Raw genomic sequence first — 20,039 nt, 5'->3', positions numbered from 1 at the left:
TACAATTAAGACGAAACCAAAAAAGTACATATCTGTATGAAAAAACATTGAATAATATACAAAGTTCGATAACCATTAGTTGGAAACCTCGGTATATTGTTTGAAGGAAATTTATCAAAGTATTATTTAACTAATTAACAGTTAATATTATAAACTCGTGAATTTCCAATAAAATCAAAATCAGTGGAAGGAAGGTTTGTGTATAAACCAACAAGAAAGTCGATAAAGAAGTATCATAAAATTTCAGCTCTGAATCGAACAGCCATTGTCATTAGGGGGTTAATTAATACCGGCGTAATTAGCTGTGTTTTTACCTGGATTCGCGATATATATTACAGCATGATCATTTCCACTGATTTTCTTTACGGTACTTGCAATTTTATCCGATCTGATGAGCCGCGAATGCCAGGCTGTAGTTTGCGCGCAAGAAACCCCGTCATTTATCGAAGTTTCGACGATAACAAAACATTGTAATGACGCTGCTGAAAACGAATACGTTTTTAACCATAGTCCATTAACTCCGCGACCACAGTTGCAACCTATAAAACAGGAGAATATCCAACATTGAAAGCTGCAAGCAAGGTAACAAAAAAGGAAAAGAAGAAAAAAGTTAAAAAAAATGTAGGTTTGCGATAAACTTGGAAGACGTGCTTTAATAAGAAGCATCGTTATGTGTCTATCATGTTCCAGAAAGGTATATGTTACGTTAGACGAGTAACTGATGAACGAGTTTTCAACTCAGAAGTCAGGCGATTGTAATCTGTCGTACGTGATATATTGTCTCCTGTGCCCGTAAAGTACACTTTGATAGTATAGACGATGTTTTATTAATGTACTATCGACAGAAAGTTCGAAAGCGATATAATTTTTAGAGGATGGATAGTGAGATGATAATCAACTAAATTTTGTTTCCTCTTAATAGTAAACGATAACTAAGAATTCGAAATGGTAAATTATGTAAATGCCACTTGAATCGACAGTGATAGAAATTACGTCGAAAGGATAAATACGTTGTGCAGGGTGTTGATAACGTTCCTCGTTTTTTCGGAATGTGTAGCCCTTGTAAAATGAAGTAATCCAAGTACCTAGATAAAACACGGTGTTTGGGTTATCGACACTCTCGAGATTGCATGGAAAAGTTTCGAAAATCTGGATATCCGTGGATCGTTTCAACGTCTTCCGGGGACAAGGATCCCGTTTGAGGAAGCAAAAGTCCGTGCAATCGCGTTTCCAATCTTCGCTTCGATAGTAAAACGCATCATTTCGTAACTTGCTGAGAAAGTGGTTGGATAAAATCATGAAGTTCTTACGAATTTCGACCTCGATGGCTGCGTGAAAAATAAACGAACATAATAATATACGATGGCCACAGGGGAAATACACGATAAACCATATTTTTCGCGTTCTATGGAAGAGCAATTTTAAAGTTCAAAACGTTCCCAACCAATACCTGTGTCACCAAACTGGTATTTTCATTTGATTTTTGGATGAAATTCGTGTTTTTTGTCATCCTCTTGAACATTTCAAAAATTTCGATCGTCGTAGGATCGGTTATGCTCTTGTTGGTTTTGCAAAATTAAAAAAATTCATGCATCTGTCACGCATTTTTCTTTTTTTTTTCTCTCTCTTCCTTTTTAAAGAGTTACGTATATCTTTCGATTTGACAGATTATTTTGATTTTCGACTATCATATTAACTTCGTTTTCATCTCAACAATTGGATGATATCGAAAACAAAAAATAAAAAAGTAAAGAAACACATATTTATCGTGTTTTTTCGAATGATACACTCTCGTCCGCTTGTATAAAAAATATTTTTACAATTTTTTCGATACTTGCGGGAATCGATAAGGACCTGTGTCCGATAAAAATTAACTTACTAATAATATTTTACCTTTCTATATTCTATTCAACGAATAAACTCGTATTAACCTTATTTCAAACTCGTATTTCAAACAGTGTCAATTCAATGAAACATATCACCGAGTATGTCCGTTCAAAGGAGACATTCAACGAACGAATCCCACAATACAAATTACATGTGGTGAAAAAAACATTGGCAAAGAAATTCCGTGTTAACAAACGGCCATCTGTTTGGTCACGCGCGATTTGATTAGAAAACTCGTTTCGCTATTGCAAACCTAGTAATTACATCGGCATACCTTTAATATATCTCGTCCAATCCTCTATTTTCTGCTTTGCTCCGCACATATGGATACGTACGATGTAAATTGAACTCGATGAACAGGCAAGTTCGGTTGACAAGCTTTTGATTACACCGTGAATAGAGCAGCTCTGCATGAATCATCTTCTTTTTCTCAAGATGAACCGTATACTGAAAACGAGGCAATGCTATAAATTCGTAAGTCGTGATTTTACGATCGCGAATTTCCATAATTCCTTCTTCAAGAATGAAAACATGCACGTTATCCACGCGATAATATCTTTCTGTATGATGGTAGTTCTGAAACATGGAGGAACGCGTTATGCCTGCCAGTCGATGGAGATGTTATTATCGCGATTATGGGCGTTCCAAAAATAGCCATAACTGCTGAATTAGTCAATTTATTAGGTTTTAGATAGATAACGAGCGTTTCGATGTCTCGTTAATCGACATCTTCGTATTATCGACGATATTTGAAGACGACAGACGACCAACATGACGAGTCTCATTTCTCATATTTTGTAAAAAGGCAAATTTAAGATTCGATATTTTGTCAACGAATTCCGCGTCAAAACTATGTTTCCATTTGATTTTGCGACTAAATACGTGTTTAACAACATATAGGTGCGCGTGTTTTATAAGAAAATATTTTTTTTAACCATAAAATAGCATAGGAGTGAAAATATTGATAATGAGGATATTAACAGAAATGGATTTGTCGTACTTTTTGTCCGTATAATCTTTATTTGGATGAGCTTTAATTCGTTGGATTAGATCTAGAGATAATTCTATAGTTGTTACGCACCATGAAAATATCTTCTTCGTTTTTCTGTTAGATCTACTTTGTTTCAAAAATTCATTGCACGCAACACCCGATAAACGCAGGAAATGATAAAAATAAACTCGGTATATCGCACTTTCATGCAAAACGATTTATAAATTGTACAGTTGAAGTCGTAAACGCCGCGAGGATGAAGAGAATAAAACAAGATTTTTTTTTAGCGAGTAGGAATGTAAATCTCACATAAAATACTATGAAACATGTTAAGTACTGAAATTATGCAGATATTTTATGTTTATTACATTTTAAGTTACGTTTTTATGTTATTGTTCTGTACAGGATTTTACTTCCTATGCAAATTTAAGTATCAGAAGATCAGTAAAAATGGACTTATCTTTATTTGTAGTTATCGTATAATTTTTTTAGAATAATTAAACGGTAGGAAAATTAATTATATCCCTTCCGTTGAAACATTTCAGATGTTCCGACTTTAATCTAAACGTAGTTCAATAATTTCCATTTCTGAATAAACACTATCTAAATACTTAAACGATATACTAGATTGAATAAAAAAAATGTAATTTTAATTAATCCAAATTTTAATATAAAGAGTTCAATATAAACTTTTGTAAATGACGGGAATCAGGTTTGATCGAACTTTGTTTGCCGAGGCAAGAAAAATCGCATGAACAATAAAAAGATCAGCAAGGATCAGTGAAGAGTTACGAAGACCAAAGTTCCGACAAGAAAATGATAAGTTAATACCCGAGATATAAGCTTTTCACGACTATAATTGCCACCGTTCATCCGAAGGCAATATTATAGCGATCTTTAACTTGTCAAATCAAATTTTTTATGAAATTCCGGAAATGAAACTGCTCGTTAATTACATCATAATGTAATATTTCTAACGTAACAACATATTGTATTATCGACTATTATCGGCGATATTTCGATGTCAGAACTATTTTAAAGATAGATTAGCGTAGCGTAAAATAGCAAAAGCATCGATACACAACAGAATCTACACCTTTTTAGACATCTATAGTTATATATTTCCACGATCTTAACTCACTTAACGATAGAACTGGTTGAGTGATTTATAAGGTTTCGATATGGTCGTGCTCTGCCCTAGAATCAGTAAAACAATCAATTTCTTTTCTATCCTTCGTTATTGTTCTGCTTCAAGAGACACAATTCACTGAAACAATGAGTTTTGTCCTAAATCCTGCTATAACGCGAAACATAGGGGACAAGAATATGATTAATATTTGCGAGAAAAATTATAAGATGTACTTAATGGTTCCTCTGAAATGCCCAAAATGGTAGGAATAAAACAAAGAATGGTAGATCTCGTTTGTTAAACCACTCACATCAATCGAAACCAGTTTTTCCTCTGCCAACCCCAACATGGGTACCATAAACCCCAGTGACATACTTCATCCAAAACCTAAGCTTAACTTAACCATTCTGTCATTCTATCTTTTATCCTTATCGCATCCATTTATTACATAACCAGAAGCCATTGTTTCAGAAAAAGAACATTTATCGGGATGTTCAGGAGTAGCGAAATTCAAGAATAATTTAGAAACATTTAGTAGAATTAATAAATTATTAAACAATATATGCATCGTTTTTTTCAATTTGTCGTCATTTATCGGATAGCTTCATGATTGTTTTTCTACAAAAATTAGTTTCCTTGTCAAGTAATTGTGGCTTTTGCACGTTTGCGAACTGCTCACTTTCTTATGATAAAGATATGCGTTGTAACAATTAGGATATAAATGAGATGAGATGAACTCTTGTCGAATGTTAAACAGTTATTGCCTGTTTTTCTTGTGAAAAATTATTAGACAAGCATTACAATAAAATATACGCATAATACATCGACTGTCGAAAACGCTATACTTTCCCTGTCACTCAATGTAATACAATTAACCGTAAAAGATCGTCAGGACAAAGACAAAATATTGAGTTGGCAACTAAGTGATTGCGGATTTTATCATTACCACCTAATGACAAAATCCGCAATCACTTAGTTGCCAACCTAATAGCAGCTTCGTGGACTCTAAAACCAGGCAAAATTTAATTTCGTATAGATATTTATTAGGCGAATATGTCGCAACATCCATCCTCGCGCAAATCAGTGAATATCCTTGTGAAATTCGAGTTTGTGGAACAAATTCAAAACTAGTGGCGTACAGGCATTGGTTGCGCAAGGTGCGTTAGCGTTTCTATTTTCGGAAAACGCTGTATCGGTCGAACCCACGAACACGATCCGCCATAAAAGGCACAATTTCGGTCAGAAACGGATCCGATAAACTAACTTTCCGCTACATATGCTATTTTATACTTCCAGAAGATCCATAAAACCCCGACTAAGTCGTTACAGAAGCTGCTTACTGACAGAGTTTATCTTCGACGCAGTTTTGCTTCGTCCAGACATTCGCGATCGCGCGAATTTGCACGTTCGTTTACCTTTCACGACTTCCTCGTATTTCTCACCCCTCTATGAAGCCTGACACGAGATTTCACGATCGAGTAGTGAAATTATCGCAGAATGGACCGTGGCAATTTACCTCTGAACGCACGCATCCGTGACATAATAATATAGCGTCTGGTATTAGCCGATATTAAAATTCGCAGACTGTTTTGCTGGCTGGCATTTTGTTGCTGGAGAAGTTCACAGTTCACATTCAATGAATTTTTTTCAAATTATAACTTTGTTAAATAATACGTGCATCGAAGAACTTCTCGTCTTCCTTAACAATGAACTGTTTCAAGTAGTTCTTACAGGATTATAAAGTACTTTCTTTCTTGCAATTGAAGAAAAGTTTCATAAAGTTTCGCGTAAATAATATATATATATATAGTAAATGGAATAGCATAATACATACGTTCTAACTTACATCCAATATGTTTTATTTCCCCTTTATTCATCTGATATTGTATAAATCTGATATTGTCTTGTGTTATACAGGGTGGTTGGTAACTGGTGGTACAAGCGGAAAGGGGGTGATTCTACGCGAAAAAAGAAGTCGAAAATATAGAATAAAAATTTAAAAAAAAATTTTTTTTTTAATTTTTCCATCGAGATAACGATCTACAGTGAGATCCATTATAACGAGACGTGATAAAGTGCACGCGTACCGAGCGGAAATTCAAAGTTGATTTTCTCGAAAACAAAGCCTCAAACGAAAAATTTTTATTCTATATTTCCGACTTCTTTTTTCGCGTAGAATCACCCTCCTGGATACCATGGTTACCAACCACCCTGTATATAGTAAATGGAATCGCATAATACATACATTCTAACTTACATCCAATATATTTTATTTCCCCTTTATTCATCCATGAAATCTGATATTGTCTTGTGTTATAGACCCTCAAAAATGTTGTTTTCAAGAACGAAGACACATGTAAAAATTTTCAATTTACTTTTTCATTCAAAGGAATCAACCCTTGCTCGGTTATGCTATCAATTACCAATCAAACAAGCAACGAACGTCGATACGCGAAACAGCGAACGAATATTTTTCATCTCGCTAATAAATGGCAGAACATAAATCGATCGTGCCGAACGAACTGGCTTTGGCGAAATTTCCATCGACGAAGTTCGATTCAATTTTCGAGAGTCGTCGAGTTTTCCAACGAAAATCGTTCCATTGCTCGATGTAAATTCGTGGAGCCACGCGAGGAACCACCTATGACGGATCGTCTAATTTCCCATTATCCGGGCAAGCGTTCCCGGTGTCTTTATCCAGGCCGAGCGCGTTTCTGTGGCCAATTTACATGTTGATGCAAAAAGTTTCGCTCGAAAATTGCTTCTCCGCTGGCCGAGCGTGAACCCGCTGCGCGCGTGCATCTCCGCTCCGGATTACGCGCGCGATTCCCGAGATCTCGATAGTCATGTGGCCACCGGAATACGTAATTCTGACACGCCAGAAATGAAACGCGAATCATGATAAACGTGGTCGTTCCGTTAATAAATTCGAGCCCGATTAACCCAGATCGAAACTATCGTTGTTTCTAACGGGAATATAGCTCGAATGGCGAGGATCGATCGATCGCGGTAAATCAACGTCTTCTTGAATATGGAACTGTTGATCGAGTAAGTGTGACGTCTCCGAAAATTAAGAGTCGAAGAAATGAAAAATCGACGAGTCTATAAGACATTTTAAATTGTCGATCGGTCAATCGTGATACGAAGACTATGGAAGAAATCCGCACGCTCTTACGCGCTTATGGGAAATTTAAAAGTATGGAAATGCAAAGAATGGATATAATACGTAAAGATATAGACAGGAAATATGCAGAGTGTAGCATTTGTTATGACATTTTACGAGAAACATTAGAAAATCGGAATCCTGGAACTTAAGTAACTTAAGCGTTTTCAGGCAACGTAAATATAATATTATCGAAAATACATCGTCTGTCGTTGAGATTCCTGAAATTTTAAACGTAACATGGACAAATTCGAAAGTTTAATGCCGAAACCCTGTCTGATATTAAAAATCGTTGTAGTTATTAAGCGTTTAACTTGCTAGAAGTTTCAAAAGTTCAGTGCATTTCGAATAGCCAGTGGATGTGCTTAAAACTTTTCAAGAAGAAAGTTTTTTAAAACTCGCTAGCCATGGCGGAAGGTTTAAATTAAGAACGCTTTTTCGAATAGAAAAAGCGGAAAGTCGACACTTGTTATGTGGCACTTTCGAATAGCACCACTTGTGTTTCAAAGGTTCGTTATTTCACGTGGGTAATAATCCCTCGTACGGTTAAATCACTGTGCGAACCTATGTATGTATCTACCTACACGCGCAACTTTTACTTCTCAAATAGATTGCATGTACAAACACGAAAATTCTAGATAATTTATCGCATCGTTGCCAGCAAATATATGAAATTACTTCGAAATTATTGTTTTACTAGAATCACGAACAGCGGGTTAACGGTATTTTAAATAATTTCTCGGAAGATTAAACTCGATTCATTTTAATGAACCTTTAACTGCAACTCTGGAGCCGTGGACCGCAGAACACAAAGAGGACATAGAAACGTTGTAAGGAAACAATCTGAGAAGAAACTACATTGTAATAAAAGAGGGAGAAATGGGCAGCATAAAATGTTTAATTATACATTGTAAAATTCGTTCAACGTGACAGACGAATTATACAATGAAGCTACGTGCATGCAAGAGGAATTAGAATAAATTTACTTACTTAAACGTTAATGATTACATTATTGTGCAATAAAGGATGGGCAAAGGTATAATGAAACAGCTGACGTATATGTACCAATTATTACTATAGAAAGACAGTAAGGAAAAGAGTTGAAATTGTGAAATGTTGCTGAAATTCGTTCATTGTTCCACTACTTCCTTTCCACAGCTTGCGGTTATGTTTTCTTAAATTTTTCTCTCGGAGAAAATGCTTTCAGATCCCTTTTCTTAAACGCATACCCTTCTTCGTCCCGTATAAGCATATGCATACACCCAGGTGCGATTAAAGAGATCCCCTAATTTAAAACTAACTTTCAACTAAAGTTATACAAACTTCGAACTGAGACATAGCGCGTTAAAGTTGGTTTACGATAGCGTCAACTTTTCAGATTTGTTTTTAATTAAATTCGCCCTGCTAAAAGTATTCTTTTCATTAAATCTACACGATCGAGCATAAATTAATGGACAAAGCGTAGTGTAACATTTTTTAAAGTAAACAATAATCTACTGATAGTTTGCTAATAGCAAATTTTTATGACGTATCGATTTTCAAAAGGCATAAAATTTCATAGTATACGGAAGAACATTTTTACCTTCATTGAAATAAACAAGCATTTAACGTTGCATTTAAACGAAATTCCAAATAACGCGATGAAATTTTCTCCTGAATTCATCAACGATATTTTTCTCGCGGCAACAGCGAAGAAAATGAATAAAAATTGACGAAGGATTTTCGAATCCGTTTACGGGCAAAAAGATTTATCAAAAGCCCGTGCGACTTGTTCTTGCGCCAGGCATCGCATATGCAGTTTACAAAACGAAAGCGACGAATATTCGATCGGAATATATGCGAAAATCGGTCAGCTGCGTCGGACTCAAACGTCCCGCAGAATTTGCATCTTGCACATTCCATAATTAGTTAAACGCGGAGTTAATCGATTAGCCGACGGTCAGTTAACTATTTAAATGGCTGACTCAGTTTGTTTGAATGATTCGGTCGATAAAATTATTATCAATTAGAAAATGGAGCGCGTTGATTTTTCTCCTTCGTTCGCTGTCTATTTCGAACCCTGTCCATTTAACTTTCATCGGAATCGTTTCATCGGTTGACTTCTTTTTGTTTTTAAAGATACTGAGACATTCTTTGACACCTTTCAAGAAAGATGAAAAACCGTTCTTGGATTATTTTGATGTGTAGAGACATTTCTAAATCCTTCGTTACGCTGCTATACTTGGTGGTTCCGAAATTTTTAGACTTGTATCAATTATTTTTTCGATCGCATTGTCGAACTTTGTTCTCACATTTGACTAAATTTTCTTATTTACTTGTATTTATATATTAGTGTTGGCTCTTTTTGATACTAAGACTGTCAAGAGAACTTTTACAATTATGTAATGTAATTGGTAAAATGCAAAATTTAATTTTTAGTTGGAATTCGTCTATATCGTATCGAATTTTTATAGTCTATATATCTTATACCTTGTTACCGTGGTTTTGTCACAGCACACACATAGATGACATGGAAACACGGTCGATTTTGCATTGCGAGTCTGAGGGAAACGCTTATATGAGATCGCGCGGATTTTCAGGTTTGATCCTCCAGCACGGTTTTCTCCTTCTCTTGGTATCCACAAAACGCGAAGAAAATATGGAAATCGTTTCGAATCGAGAAGGACGAGAGATCTCGAAGAAATTGTCGAATAATATTAAAGTTTGTTCGATTTATCGAGATCGTCTGTCCTCTTTTAATTTCGTGCTCGAAGAAAAATTCTGCAAAAATCTCGCGCGTGAACTCCAATTTCCGATAGCTGATATGTACTCTTTGTCCTTCTTTTTTTTAATAAAAATTTTCATAAAAAGGAGGATCCGCCGATAATATGAAAAGAATAGAACAGCAAAATTTTGCGGAATATTGGCGATTTTCAGAAAACTGGATCCAATCAAGCGTCGAAAAAAATCGAAACATTACGCTTGTCTTTCAATGCAAATATTAAGCTTTCATTCCACTATGTGCCTTAGTAATGTGAAATTTTATCGATCGTGTACTCTGTGGTTCAATTGATTCCAATTTGAATTAACCTAGTTTATGAATTTAATTCGAATTAATTAATTCTGCATAGATTTGCGTATACGTCGTGTCCGGATAAACATGTGAAATAAGACAAATCGCGTTTTCATTAGTCATACCTAAAAAAATACGATTTGAATATTATCCGATGAGATCAGAAAATTTGGTTTTCGACTTATGAATTCAAATGGAATTCATTTAAATTCCCTTTTTCCTTTTTTTCTGTCCGTAACATACAAAATTGAATCGCGTGAGTTGTACAGCCCTAAGTTTCATAGAAATATAACTAATTACGATTACTTAAAATATATAAAAAGTCAAATTATACAGATCTTAATTATTTAGAAAATATATCTACGTGCGTATAAGAAATATTGCGTTTCTTCGTCGCTGAGAAAGCAAGAAAAGGAAAGCTCTGTGATATATCGATATTATTAACCCCATCTCCTATGTCTCAGCAAAGAAACAAACACGGTGTCTACTCCATTGCCCCTGAATCTACAAGTGCTTCCAGTCCAACAGCAATTCTGCATGCATTGTAGCATTCAATGGAACCAACATGCTACCCTTTGACCCAGATTTGTAAACGTGAATTCTCTATAGTACCACGAAGAATTCCACTCGATGCAAACTACGTTGTATTTGACGAAATCTGTCTTTCTTTTTTTTTTTTTTTTTTTGTTACATTAAATTCTTGTGTTTAGTCGGATTTGAAAAAAAGTGCACAAAGAGAGACGATTGTTACAATTTAGTTAGAAAAAAGAAGCAGTGTTAGAATCGTATCTTGAAGATAAATTTCTGAAAGTGTTTTAAAGAAATATAAGAAATTTCGATCAAACGTAGAATAATACATCACTTTCAGCATAGTAAGTGTAGTGTCTTATCGAAATTCTAATAGAATTGGAGCGGTAGGAGCGTTAAAATATAAAGTTGTGTAAATAGTTTTTAACGAAATGCACAAGCTCATTCTTAAATCGCTAACGTTACAAAGAACAACATAATTAAAAGATATATTACGCTCATTATTTACGTATGAAATGAAATTCTTTCTGCTTTTTCATACGATTTTAAATTTCAAGATACTTCAAACTGAATATACTTCGTACGAAAGAAGAAAGAAAAAAAAAAAAATACGATACAAACACACAATCGGTGTTCTAAACTTTAAATTATTGTCCTTCTATTTTTCATGTATCGATATATTTTATTACCTCCGTGGTTACTATATGTATATTTATTAGGTAAAATTAAAAATCCACAGCAGAGTTAAGTTACTATTGATTACACTTCATTCATGTTCATTCGGATATGAAATACAATTATGCATTCATTATCGATATTATAAATTTCATTGTAGATTGTTGGGTACAAGCTGTAACAATGAACTTTTCATTACGCTTATAACGTTTATTACACTTGTTACACGCTTTTATCGCGTTTTACATCCAATCTCACTCGATGTCCAGAGATTCCAAGTACATTTTTAGGAACATCGATTCTGGAGTATAAAACACGCTACGATGTTTAATGAATAAAATTCTTTTGATCGAATTTATAAAAATACCAATCTGCATAAACATCCATAGTCCAATTGTATTTCGTATCTCATATGGCAGAAATCTCACGAACGATGGTTCAAATAGAAAGAGCCAAATAAATCGGATGCTGAATGCGAGTGAAATTCTGCCCCATGTCGAATTCTAGCTCTGCTTTCGAATGAATTTTCTACAATATGCCGTGTTCAAGTAACCAGCTCAAGGGAGTGATAGTGCGATAAAACGGTGAAGACACAGCACAGATGCTCCTCAGAAACGGTGTCACTAGACGGCTATTAGAAATTCGAAGGAACTGCACTGTTCGCGGCGACAGAATTTCCTGAATTCGGCAAGGCGCGTATTCGACGCGTCTGTAAATCCTCTGTCATTATATATGCGTGCAATTTCACACGATAAATATTTATCACGGTAGCTGTGTTTCGACTGAACTGTTAATCGGCTGGAAGTTCATTCATTTAATCTCCCTCTTAAGCGTGTGCGATCCCGTTCGATCTCGATTCTGCGAATGACACGGATAAAATGAAAAATGGTAATTTTTTATTTTACAACATTATGCGGTAGTTACTAAATGTATCGTATATCGTATATATCTATTTAATTGACTTTCGCTTAATTTTTTTATACTCGTATATATGTCTAGTTTTATTTAATAATTGATTGCAGAACTTGCTGCATGAAAGAGAATTTTACGTCAAGATAAAATTGTGTCTGGCACACTCTTGCTTTTATATGAGAAAAAGAAAATCTTTTTGCGATACTGTTACGCGATATCGTAACTGATTGCAGCGTGAGCAATGTAAATATCGTGAAACTGTAGTTGTCGCTTAGCTGGCGTAAACTTTAAAAAACATTTACAAATTTATATTAAATAGCGTAATTAATAACGAAAAAACTAGACACGACGATAGGAATAATTTCACTTGATATTATGTCGAAGTAAATGATTATTGTATATGACAGAGTATCTAATTCTGTTATATAGAAACGATGGAATAATTTATTTGCAGAATACGCGCACATTAATTATGTTTATTTTGCTTAATTATATATTTAATGAAAGATTAATTAGACTAGTATTTACTCTTATACGTGATACTGACTTTAAATCTGTATATTACAATTGTACGAGGTACTTAGCGGCAAAAATTATTTAGCTAAATAGAACAGCAAGAAATTTCATACAAATACCTTTTCATAAAATTATTTTGATATATACCATTAGCATACTTAGTACGATTTCACGAAATATCGATACATGTTTTGATTATCCAACATTATCCATCCTCTTTAATATTTCTAAATATATTTTCTATTCATAACCGAGGACCAAAAAATAAATACCCTTTCATGATCTCGATTAAATTCGTCCGTAGAGAAATTTAAACAAATAAGTGAAATACTCTTGTACGATAAAACTGAAATCAAACACGAACACAGATGATATGTTAATCGAACGAAATATCGCATAATAACCACGTTGATTTTTCGTACCTTGTGCAGTCAAGCGTTTAAGCGAAAAGAAAAAAAGAAGAAGGTGGAAAAAATCCGAAAAGAGGAATAATAGAGAACACATTTTCGAGAATAAGCAACGAGTTAAGAGACTTTGTGGTAGTTTCCTAAGGGTTAAGAACCGTCAAACATCCAGGCGAGTCGTGTCACTGGAGACGAAGAATGAAGTTGTAATATGAGAGCTCTCGACATACTCCATTATTCACCATTTGAACGTAATATTTGCGGTGTGATATGGTTTCAGGATCCAATCCCGGGCGAAGATAAGCAGACGTTGCTTCTAGCACTTGCCATCTGCGAGCCCCATCCGAACTCTAACAGATTTTCGTTCCCATAGTATTGGATAACGCCTACCCTTTTAACATTCTCGTGTCTTCTTCGTCTACACCCTCGTGGCCCCGGAACATAAGTAACTTTCCTCTTCTCTCTTCTGCCTATCGTGCGGAGATAATAAGATGGTTCGATAGTCGGTGATAAAGTAAAAAGGTATGTTGGAGTCAGACACGGGGAAAGCGGTGTGGATCAACGTGTGAAACGAGAGTTTCATTGTGAGATATAAAAGATGAAGATATGAAAGATTGTATAAAAATTAAGATTGCCATTGGTACGCGAGGATTAAAACGGAAGAGTCGTTTGAAAGAGAATCGAAGAGAAGCCAACAACAATTTGATGTTTCGTTGAAGAAAACATGAAGAATTTTGATAAAATATAAAACAACGATCTTGAATAAAAGTATAAGAAATAATTGTCAATTCTAAGATCGATGCTATCGCCAATAAATTACTTTTTAACATTGGGGAAAAATATGAAATAAATGTTACAGCAACGATGACAGGAAAGCGAAAATAAATAAAAACGTGTGAAGAAACTGGTATTTCTAATTCAAATCAATCACAATTTTCTGTCATAAGCATTCGAACAGAAAGAAAAAAAGACGAAGAGAGAGAGGGGGGGGAGAGATGATGGTGTGCGTAATTCAATATCTACCACTGAAAAACGTCCCTTTGATGCTCGTCGAGCGTGTATTGTATTTCTTTTAGTAGGATTTCGTCGGTGCGTAGTTTATCATGAAAATATTATCGGGTTTCGATACTTCAATAAGTTACGATCCGTGAAATCCGATGTCTGATTATTGTCTCCTCCGAGACAGCTTTACGATTCAATGGCGGTCGGGATTTTTATGGCCGATATGTTTATGCGGCTCCGTAACCACGAATATTGCTCAAACGTTTGCCAGCAACATTTGGAAAATCGTGGAAACAACCGAGAGACGTAAAAATTGAATGCCAAATAACATATTTCAATGCGAGAGACGAGTCGCTCTTTGTCTTTTTTCTCTTTGTTCTCTTTTTTCTGAACTAAGAATGTCGACTGCTAAAAGGAAGGTACCGTTTATGATTATTTTATTCAGTTGATGTTAACTTCCCAACCCTTCTCAACCGTATGTAAAATTCACTTTCTTAAAAGACTGAAAACAGAATGGTAGAAAATACGAAGCGCAGTTATGTCGAATTATACATATATTTAAAAATTGTATCGATTATATTTAAAATTACATTTATATTAAGTAATTTTTAGTATGTATGAAATTACATTTAAAGACTGCATCATTGAAAAAATGGAAGAATATTATATGCAGCATGTTATTGATTTCACGGGAGCAATCCTGTGTATGTTGTATTTTGTATCAACGTTTCGTAGACGTTGCGGTCTACTTCTTTAGGACAAGCCAGAAACTTTTCAGAAGTAGACTGCAACGTCTACGAAACGTTGATACAACATACACTGCTCCTGTAAATCCAATAACATGGTGAAAACTTAAAATCTAAAATATCGTACACGATCAATATCTTTTTAATCAATTACTGAACTAGAGACTAAATATTTCATTTAAAAAAAAAAAAAATAATGACAAAATTAAAATGGTAACAAGCATCCAAACAAAACAAACAATATTTTCTTTTCACAGATAATCTAAGACCTTCGCGCGATTTTGTATTTACGTATATTTGAGAAAAAGTCAAAGCTTTTTGGCCAATACGTGACAGCTTGTTGAAAAGTATATTTGTAGAAAGCTACGATCAAAAAACTTCAATTTATTTATATTTATTTGATTTTATCGATTGAAAGCGAATGATAATGTTCTGAAAGAAGATCTGAGAAATACTTACCGTATACGCGCTTTTCTTTCTGTAATATCTTCGTTTATTATTTATCGAATTTACTAATCGAAAGTTGGACACTTTTCTAACGATCTCGTTAGACGGAATTAAAGGAAGTTCGCCAGACGTCGTATGAAATTGTGGCCTGGAGTCACAGAAACCGCTAATAAATCACCTTAAATCGTCAATTTCCAAGGAGCTTCTAGTTTCACAACTTCTCTACCTTCTCTCGCCCTCTTCTGCTCTTCTCACTCGGTCGTGCCGAGTTTTCGCGTGAATTAACTAAGAATTATGTTCTTGTTTATCATAAGTTGTGACTGCGAAATTTACTACCGCTTTCACGACGTGATATCAGAGGGTGCACGTAGATCAGAATGCTTTTAACATCCAAGATGTTTTTTTAACTCTGATTTAACGTTACAAATGTAACGATTATTTTTTTCTATAATAATATAAATGAATCTATTAAAGGAATTTTTTTGTAACGAGGAACAAAGCAAATATTGAAATTCCATTCGGATAATAAAATATCGTTGTAGATGTTAAAATTGAAATATTTTCCATTTATACATATGCGATGATATTTTATTTCGTTTCAATATGTGCAATTAAAACGATATGTAGAATTGCATGATTTAATGAATGCAATTGGTATTACTGGTTTTGGCGGACCGGTAGGAAAAAATTGTTTCGCATTCTGTGCTACGTCGCGACTCTTCGTTGTGATTTTTCATTTCATATCTCTCCGCGGGGCTTGCTATATTTATAGCTTTAGCGACAATAGCAGAGAAATATTGAAACGTTCGCGTACTATGACATTTCGCGAAATGCGTTCTGGCTCATCGAGAGAAGATTGACTTTCTACGATGAAGCTTCATAAACATTCATGTATCCTATCCGAACGTCGTAACAAAGAGTTAAGGATATTTTGCCTTCGGATTTTTAGTTTGGGAAATTGCCAAGCTACGATACTTTGCCATTATCGTAGCTAGCTAGAAAAAATTTATATTTTCCTACAAATATACATAGCTATTTATTACTTTAATACTAAATAATGGACAATATTATTCCTTTTTTTGCGATCATTTAATCAATTTTTTGTACAATAAAAATTGAACTTCTTTTCTACAGGCAACATCTTGATTGATAATGCACTTGGACATTATCAAGCATAAATTCCTTTAGTTTTACTACGAATCAACTTATGAAAAATGTTCTTCGACCATAACGTACCATAACGTACAATCTTCAGATCGTTGAACTTTAATACCCGTACATTTTTCTTTCTCTATTTTACAGTATCCTTCGCTCCGCAGTATAAACCACGTTCGATAAATAATCTGACAAAAATTCCTATCCTCGTAATTCCGAGTAGTTTCAATCTTTACGTTGACAAAAAGGAATGTACTCGCCGTACACGGTTACACGCGGTCCTGTAAAATGTTGATGTTTGAAATTTCTTAAAATATAAATTAGCTTCTTCATGTTCAAAGACCTGGGAACCTATCGCGATTCTGGCTTCTAATAAGAAAATAAAAATTTCTTAAAAGTAGCGAAAATGAGTACCGCGTCATCGACATAGGGATTGACTTAAAAATCCTATCGGTGCTATCTTATTTCTTTAGGATTAAACCAACTGCAAATTCAAAGGCGTGTTTTCTCGTATCACGGTACGTGACGATGGTTTAATAACTGTCTCCGACAGGATCGGATCTGTAAACTGGTGGAGAACGGTCACGTTCACGCGACGCGAAATCATTCCTACAGAACTTCATCCTTTTTGCAAACAACGAGCCGGCAAACAAACAGGCAAACGAACGAACGAGTGAACGAACTGCACGCAATTCACGGCGTTTGCGTACGTTGTTTCAGGGAGCAGCGAGCCATGGCTGAAGAGCGTAAAGCACGCCGAACTAGGTACAGAGGTGCAACTACCGTGCGTGCTGAAATTGCCACAGTGCGAAGGGCTTCACAGCATCAAATGGTATCGCGGAGCGACGCGTATCTTCATTTTCAGCGAGGACGTCGGAATTACGCGCGGGAACAACGACATCGCCGTCAGGTAAAGCACACGTATCTTAACTTTATCGTTGCTTTCTCGCGTCTCCTAGATAACACAGGCGACGACAGCCTGTCGTATTAACAGGCGACAAGACGTGGCCCTACGTTTCGCTATGATAATCGTAATATACATACGTATATTGTCGTTCGTGAGTATGTGCACACTTTGCTCGGCTTATATTAACGATATATTAATATTAACAAAACGTATGAAACGTAGTGGCAAACGATAGAAAGTAGTACTTACTATCTCCTTGTGGGTATGAGATGAAAAATAATCTATATCGGAAAGTGTCCATATAGTATAAATATATAAATGCAGTCGAAATCAAGGTAAAATTTAACGTACGACTGTATACGACTTGATCAGAAATTCAGATTTATAGTCAATTTTTTGTGACTCACGGTTTAATTAACATTCTGTGGTCGAATACTTGAGATGTGTATTTATAATCAAGCGTTCTTCATTTCGAAGTTAATAATCAGTTTTTTTATATTCGCATCATATAAATTTGAATCGATATGAGGAATTACAAAATAAATTTTAGCAGAATATTTGGTATAAATATGGATTTTTGGAATAAATTTATTAAGGTTTTTGCTGGATAATACTTGCTATAATGTTGTCTTATACTCGCCTCTATGACATTGTTATAGCCCATTTCCGAAATACCGCAATGAAGCTCAAGCAGAATTAATAATCTTGTTTGCGTGGTTTGTTTGGTGGATATTAAGCCGCTATTCGCTTCGGAGCAAGTTTCTGTGAACACAAAATGAAGCAAACTCTAAGCGGAAAATAACAGCATATACAGTTCAGTGTATGACGTTCAATAATTAAATCGTTATTCAAAATACACTTAATCAAGAATATAAATATATATCTTTGAGTAACATTGTATAGGTTTTCTGTACAAAATTAATTCCTTCGTCGCGTGGAAATACCTTACTCGTATTTATAAGTAGATCGAATCTCGTTTCAAATTCCATATTGAAACAACTTTATTGTTGTTACGTCGTAGATGTTAGAAATAATCTCCTGAATATTGAAAATTGTTGAAAATGACAACGTGAGTTCGTGATCGCCATCCACATGCAGATGCGTTAATTATAAGAGATAGTAACCAGAAGATAATCCTAGTTACGATCGATAGATTTAATCGATAGGCTTAAGATGCTTTTTTGTTTTTATCCCTGGTTTTTGTAAACGCGTGCAATAAAGGTTTTTTTTTTGGCTCAGAACGGTGTGCTAGATTTATCCATTCAATAAAACAATAACTATTGTGATCCTACCTCCGAGTATAAAAATAACAACAAAAATCTTAAGAACAATTTTTTCAGAGATTCAAAGCTGTATAATAGAATTTCATTTCTCATAGAAGAGAAATGTTAAAAACGTCATATTTGAAAAAGTAAGAAAAGTAAGAAAAGTAAGTAAGAAAAGAAAAAGTTCGATTGCAAACTTTATTATACAAAATGCATTACACTCTTAATCATCTCTGACGGGACGATATGCTTCAAGATAATTTTTATAGAGATTCTGTGACTTGTTCTAATTTTTTTATCACATAATATTTCATTACGAAGAACCAGAGAGACTATTTCGAACATTACGTTTCACCTATCTTCTCAAGTCTGTATTATAGACCGTACTTATTACTGTTGTTATTTCTTTATTTAGAGATAGGATCACAATAGCTATTATTTTATTCTTTGGATAAATCTGTCATACCGTTCTGAGCCGAAAAACTTTCTTATATGGACCAGGGATAAAAGCAAAAGAATATCTTCATTCTATCGCTCAAATCTATCGATTATATCTAGAACTATCTTCTAGTTACTATTTATTGTAACTAGCGCATCTGCATATGGTTGGCGAGCGCGAACTCACGTTGTCATTTTCAACAATTACATTATTGCACTTGGCAAGAAAGTGATTTATTTGAAAATGATTGCATCAGATTTAAATTAAACACATTTCCATAATAGTCGAGACATAAAGCGTATCGTCTAATATAATTTCATATTCTCGAAACGAATTTCTTCGTCCCATAAAAATGATTAAAATATTCCCTCGAATCACGCATGTACCAATTTCCAGAAGAAAAATTGACTTTTTAATCGACTTAAATGGTAGATCATTAAACACAAAGAATTCGCTGGTTCCGGATGGTCGAGCGAGGGGTGAGAAAACTCGATCGTGGACCGTCAGAAAAATGAATATTACATCGAAGAGATTAAAACGGTAGAATTATTATCGTCATTTACGCGACACCGTGAAAGCTTCCGTTGACGAGGGGATAGTATCAAAAATATGGAACAGCTGGTAATCCAGGATTAGCCGTAGAAAGTAGGCCAACCAAACGATCTGTTCCGATGCGCTTAATTTTTCCTGAATATTCGTCTCGACGAGGCGAGAATAAATCGGTTGTTTCGAAGGAATTTCTAACTTTGATATTACGGTGAAAGTATCACGTTGATCGTTCGCGTTAATCATCCTCTTGATCGTCCTGGCGAATCACGATG

The 20,039-nt window shown here is 34.8% G+C and overlaps 1 protein-coding gene across 4 annotated transcripts in view; it reads left to right on the top strand.

The window, feature by feature from the left end:
- The window catches only part of LOC117211113 (hemicentin-1), a 432,433-nt gene that overhangs the window by 287,758 nt on the left and 124,636 nt on the right, over nucleotides 1-20,039 (top strand). For all 4 annotated transcript variants that reach the window (XM_033454728.1, XM_033454736.1, XM_033454711.1 and 1 more), the window contains exon 2: nucleotides 17,328-17,517. In XM_033454728.1, the coding sequence (XP_033310619.1) occupies nucleotides 17,328-17,517 (190 nt within the window). The remainder of the gene's footprint in view (nucleotides 1-17,327; nucleotides 17,518-20,039) is intronic.

Source organism: Bombus bifarius, unplaced genomic scaffold (assembly GCF_011952205.1).
Source record: "Bombus bifarius isolate JDL3187 unplaced genomic scaffold, Bbif_JDL3187 scf7180000007970, whole genome shotgun sequence".
Classification (NCBI taxonomy): Eukaryota; Metazoa; Arthropoda; class Insecta; order Hymenoptera; family Apidae; genus Bombus; species Bombus bifarius.
The sequence above is the reverse complement of the archived record's forward strand: the minus strand, read 5'-3'. Positions and strand labels throughout refer to the sequence as shown.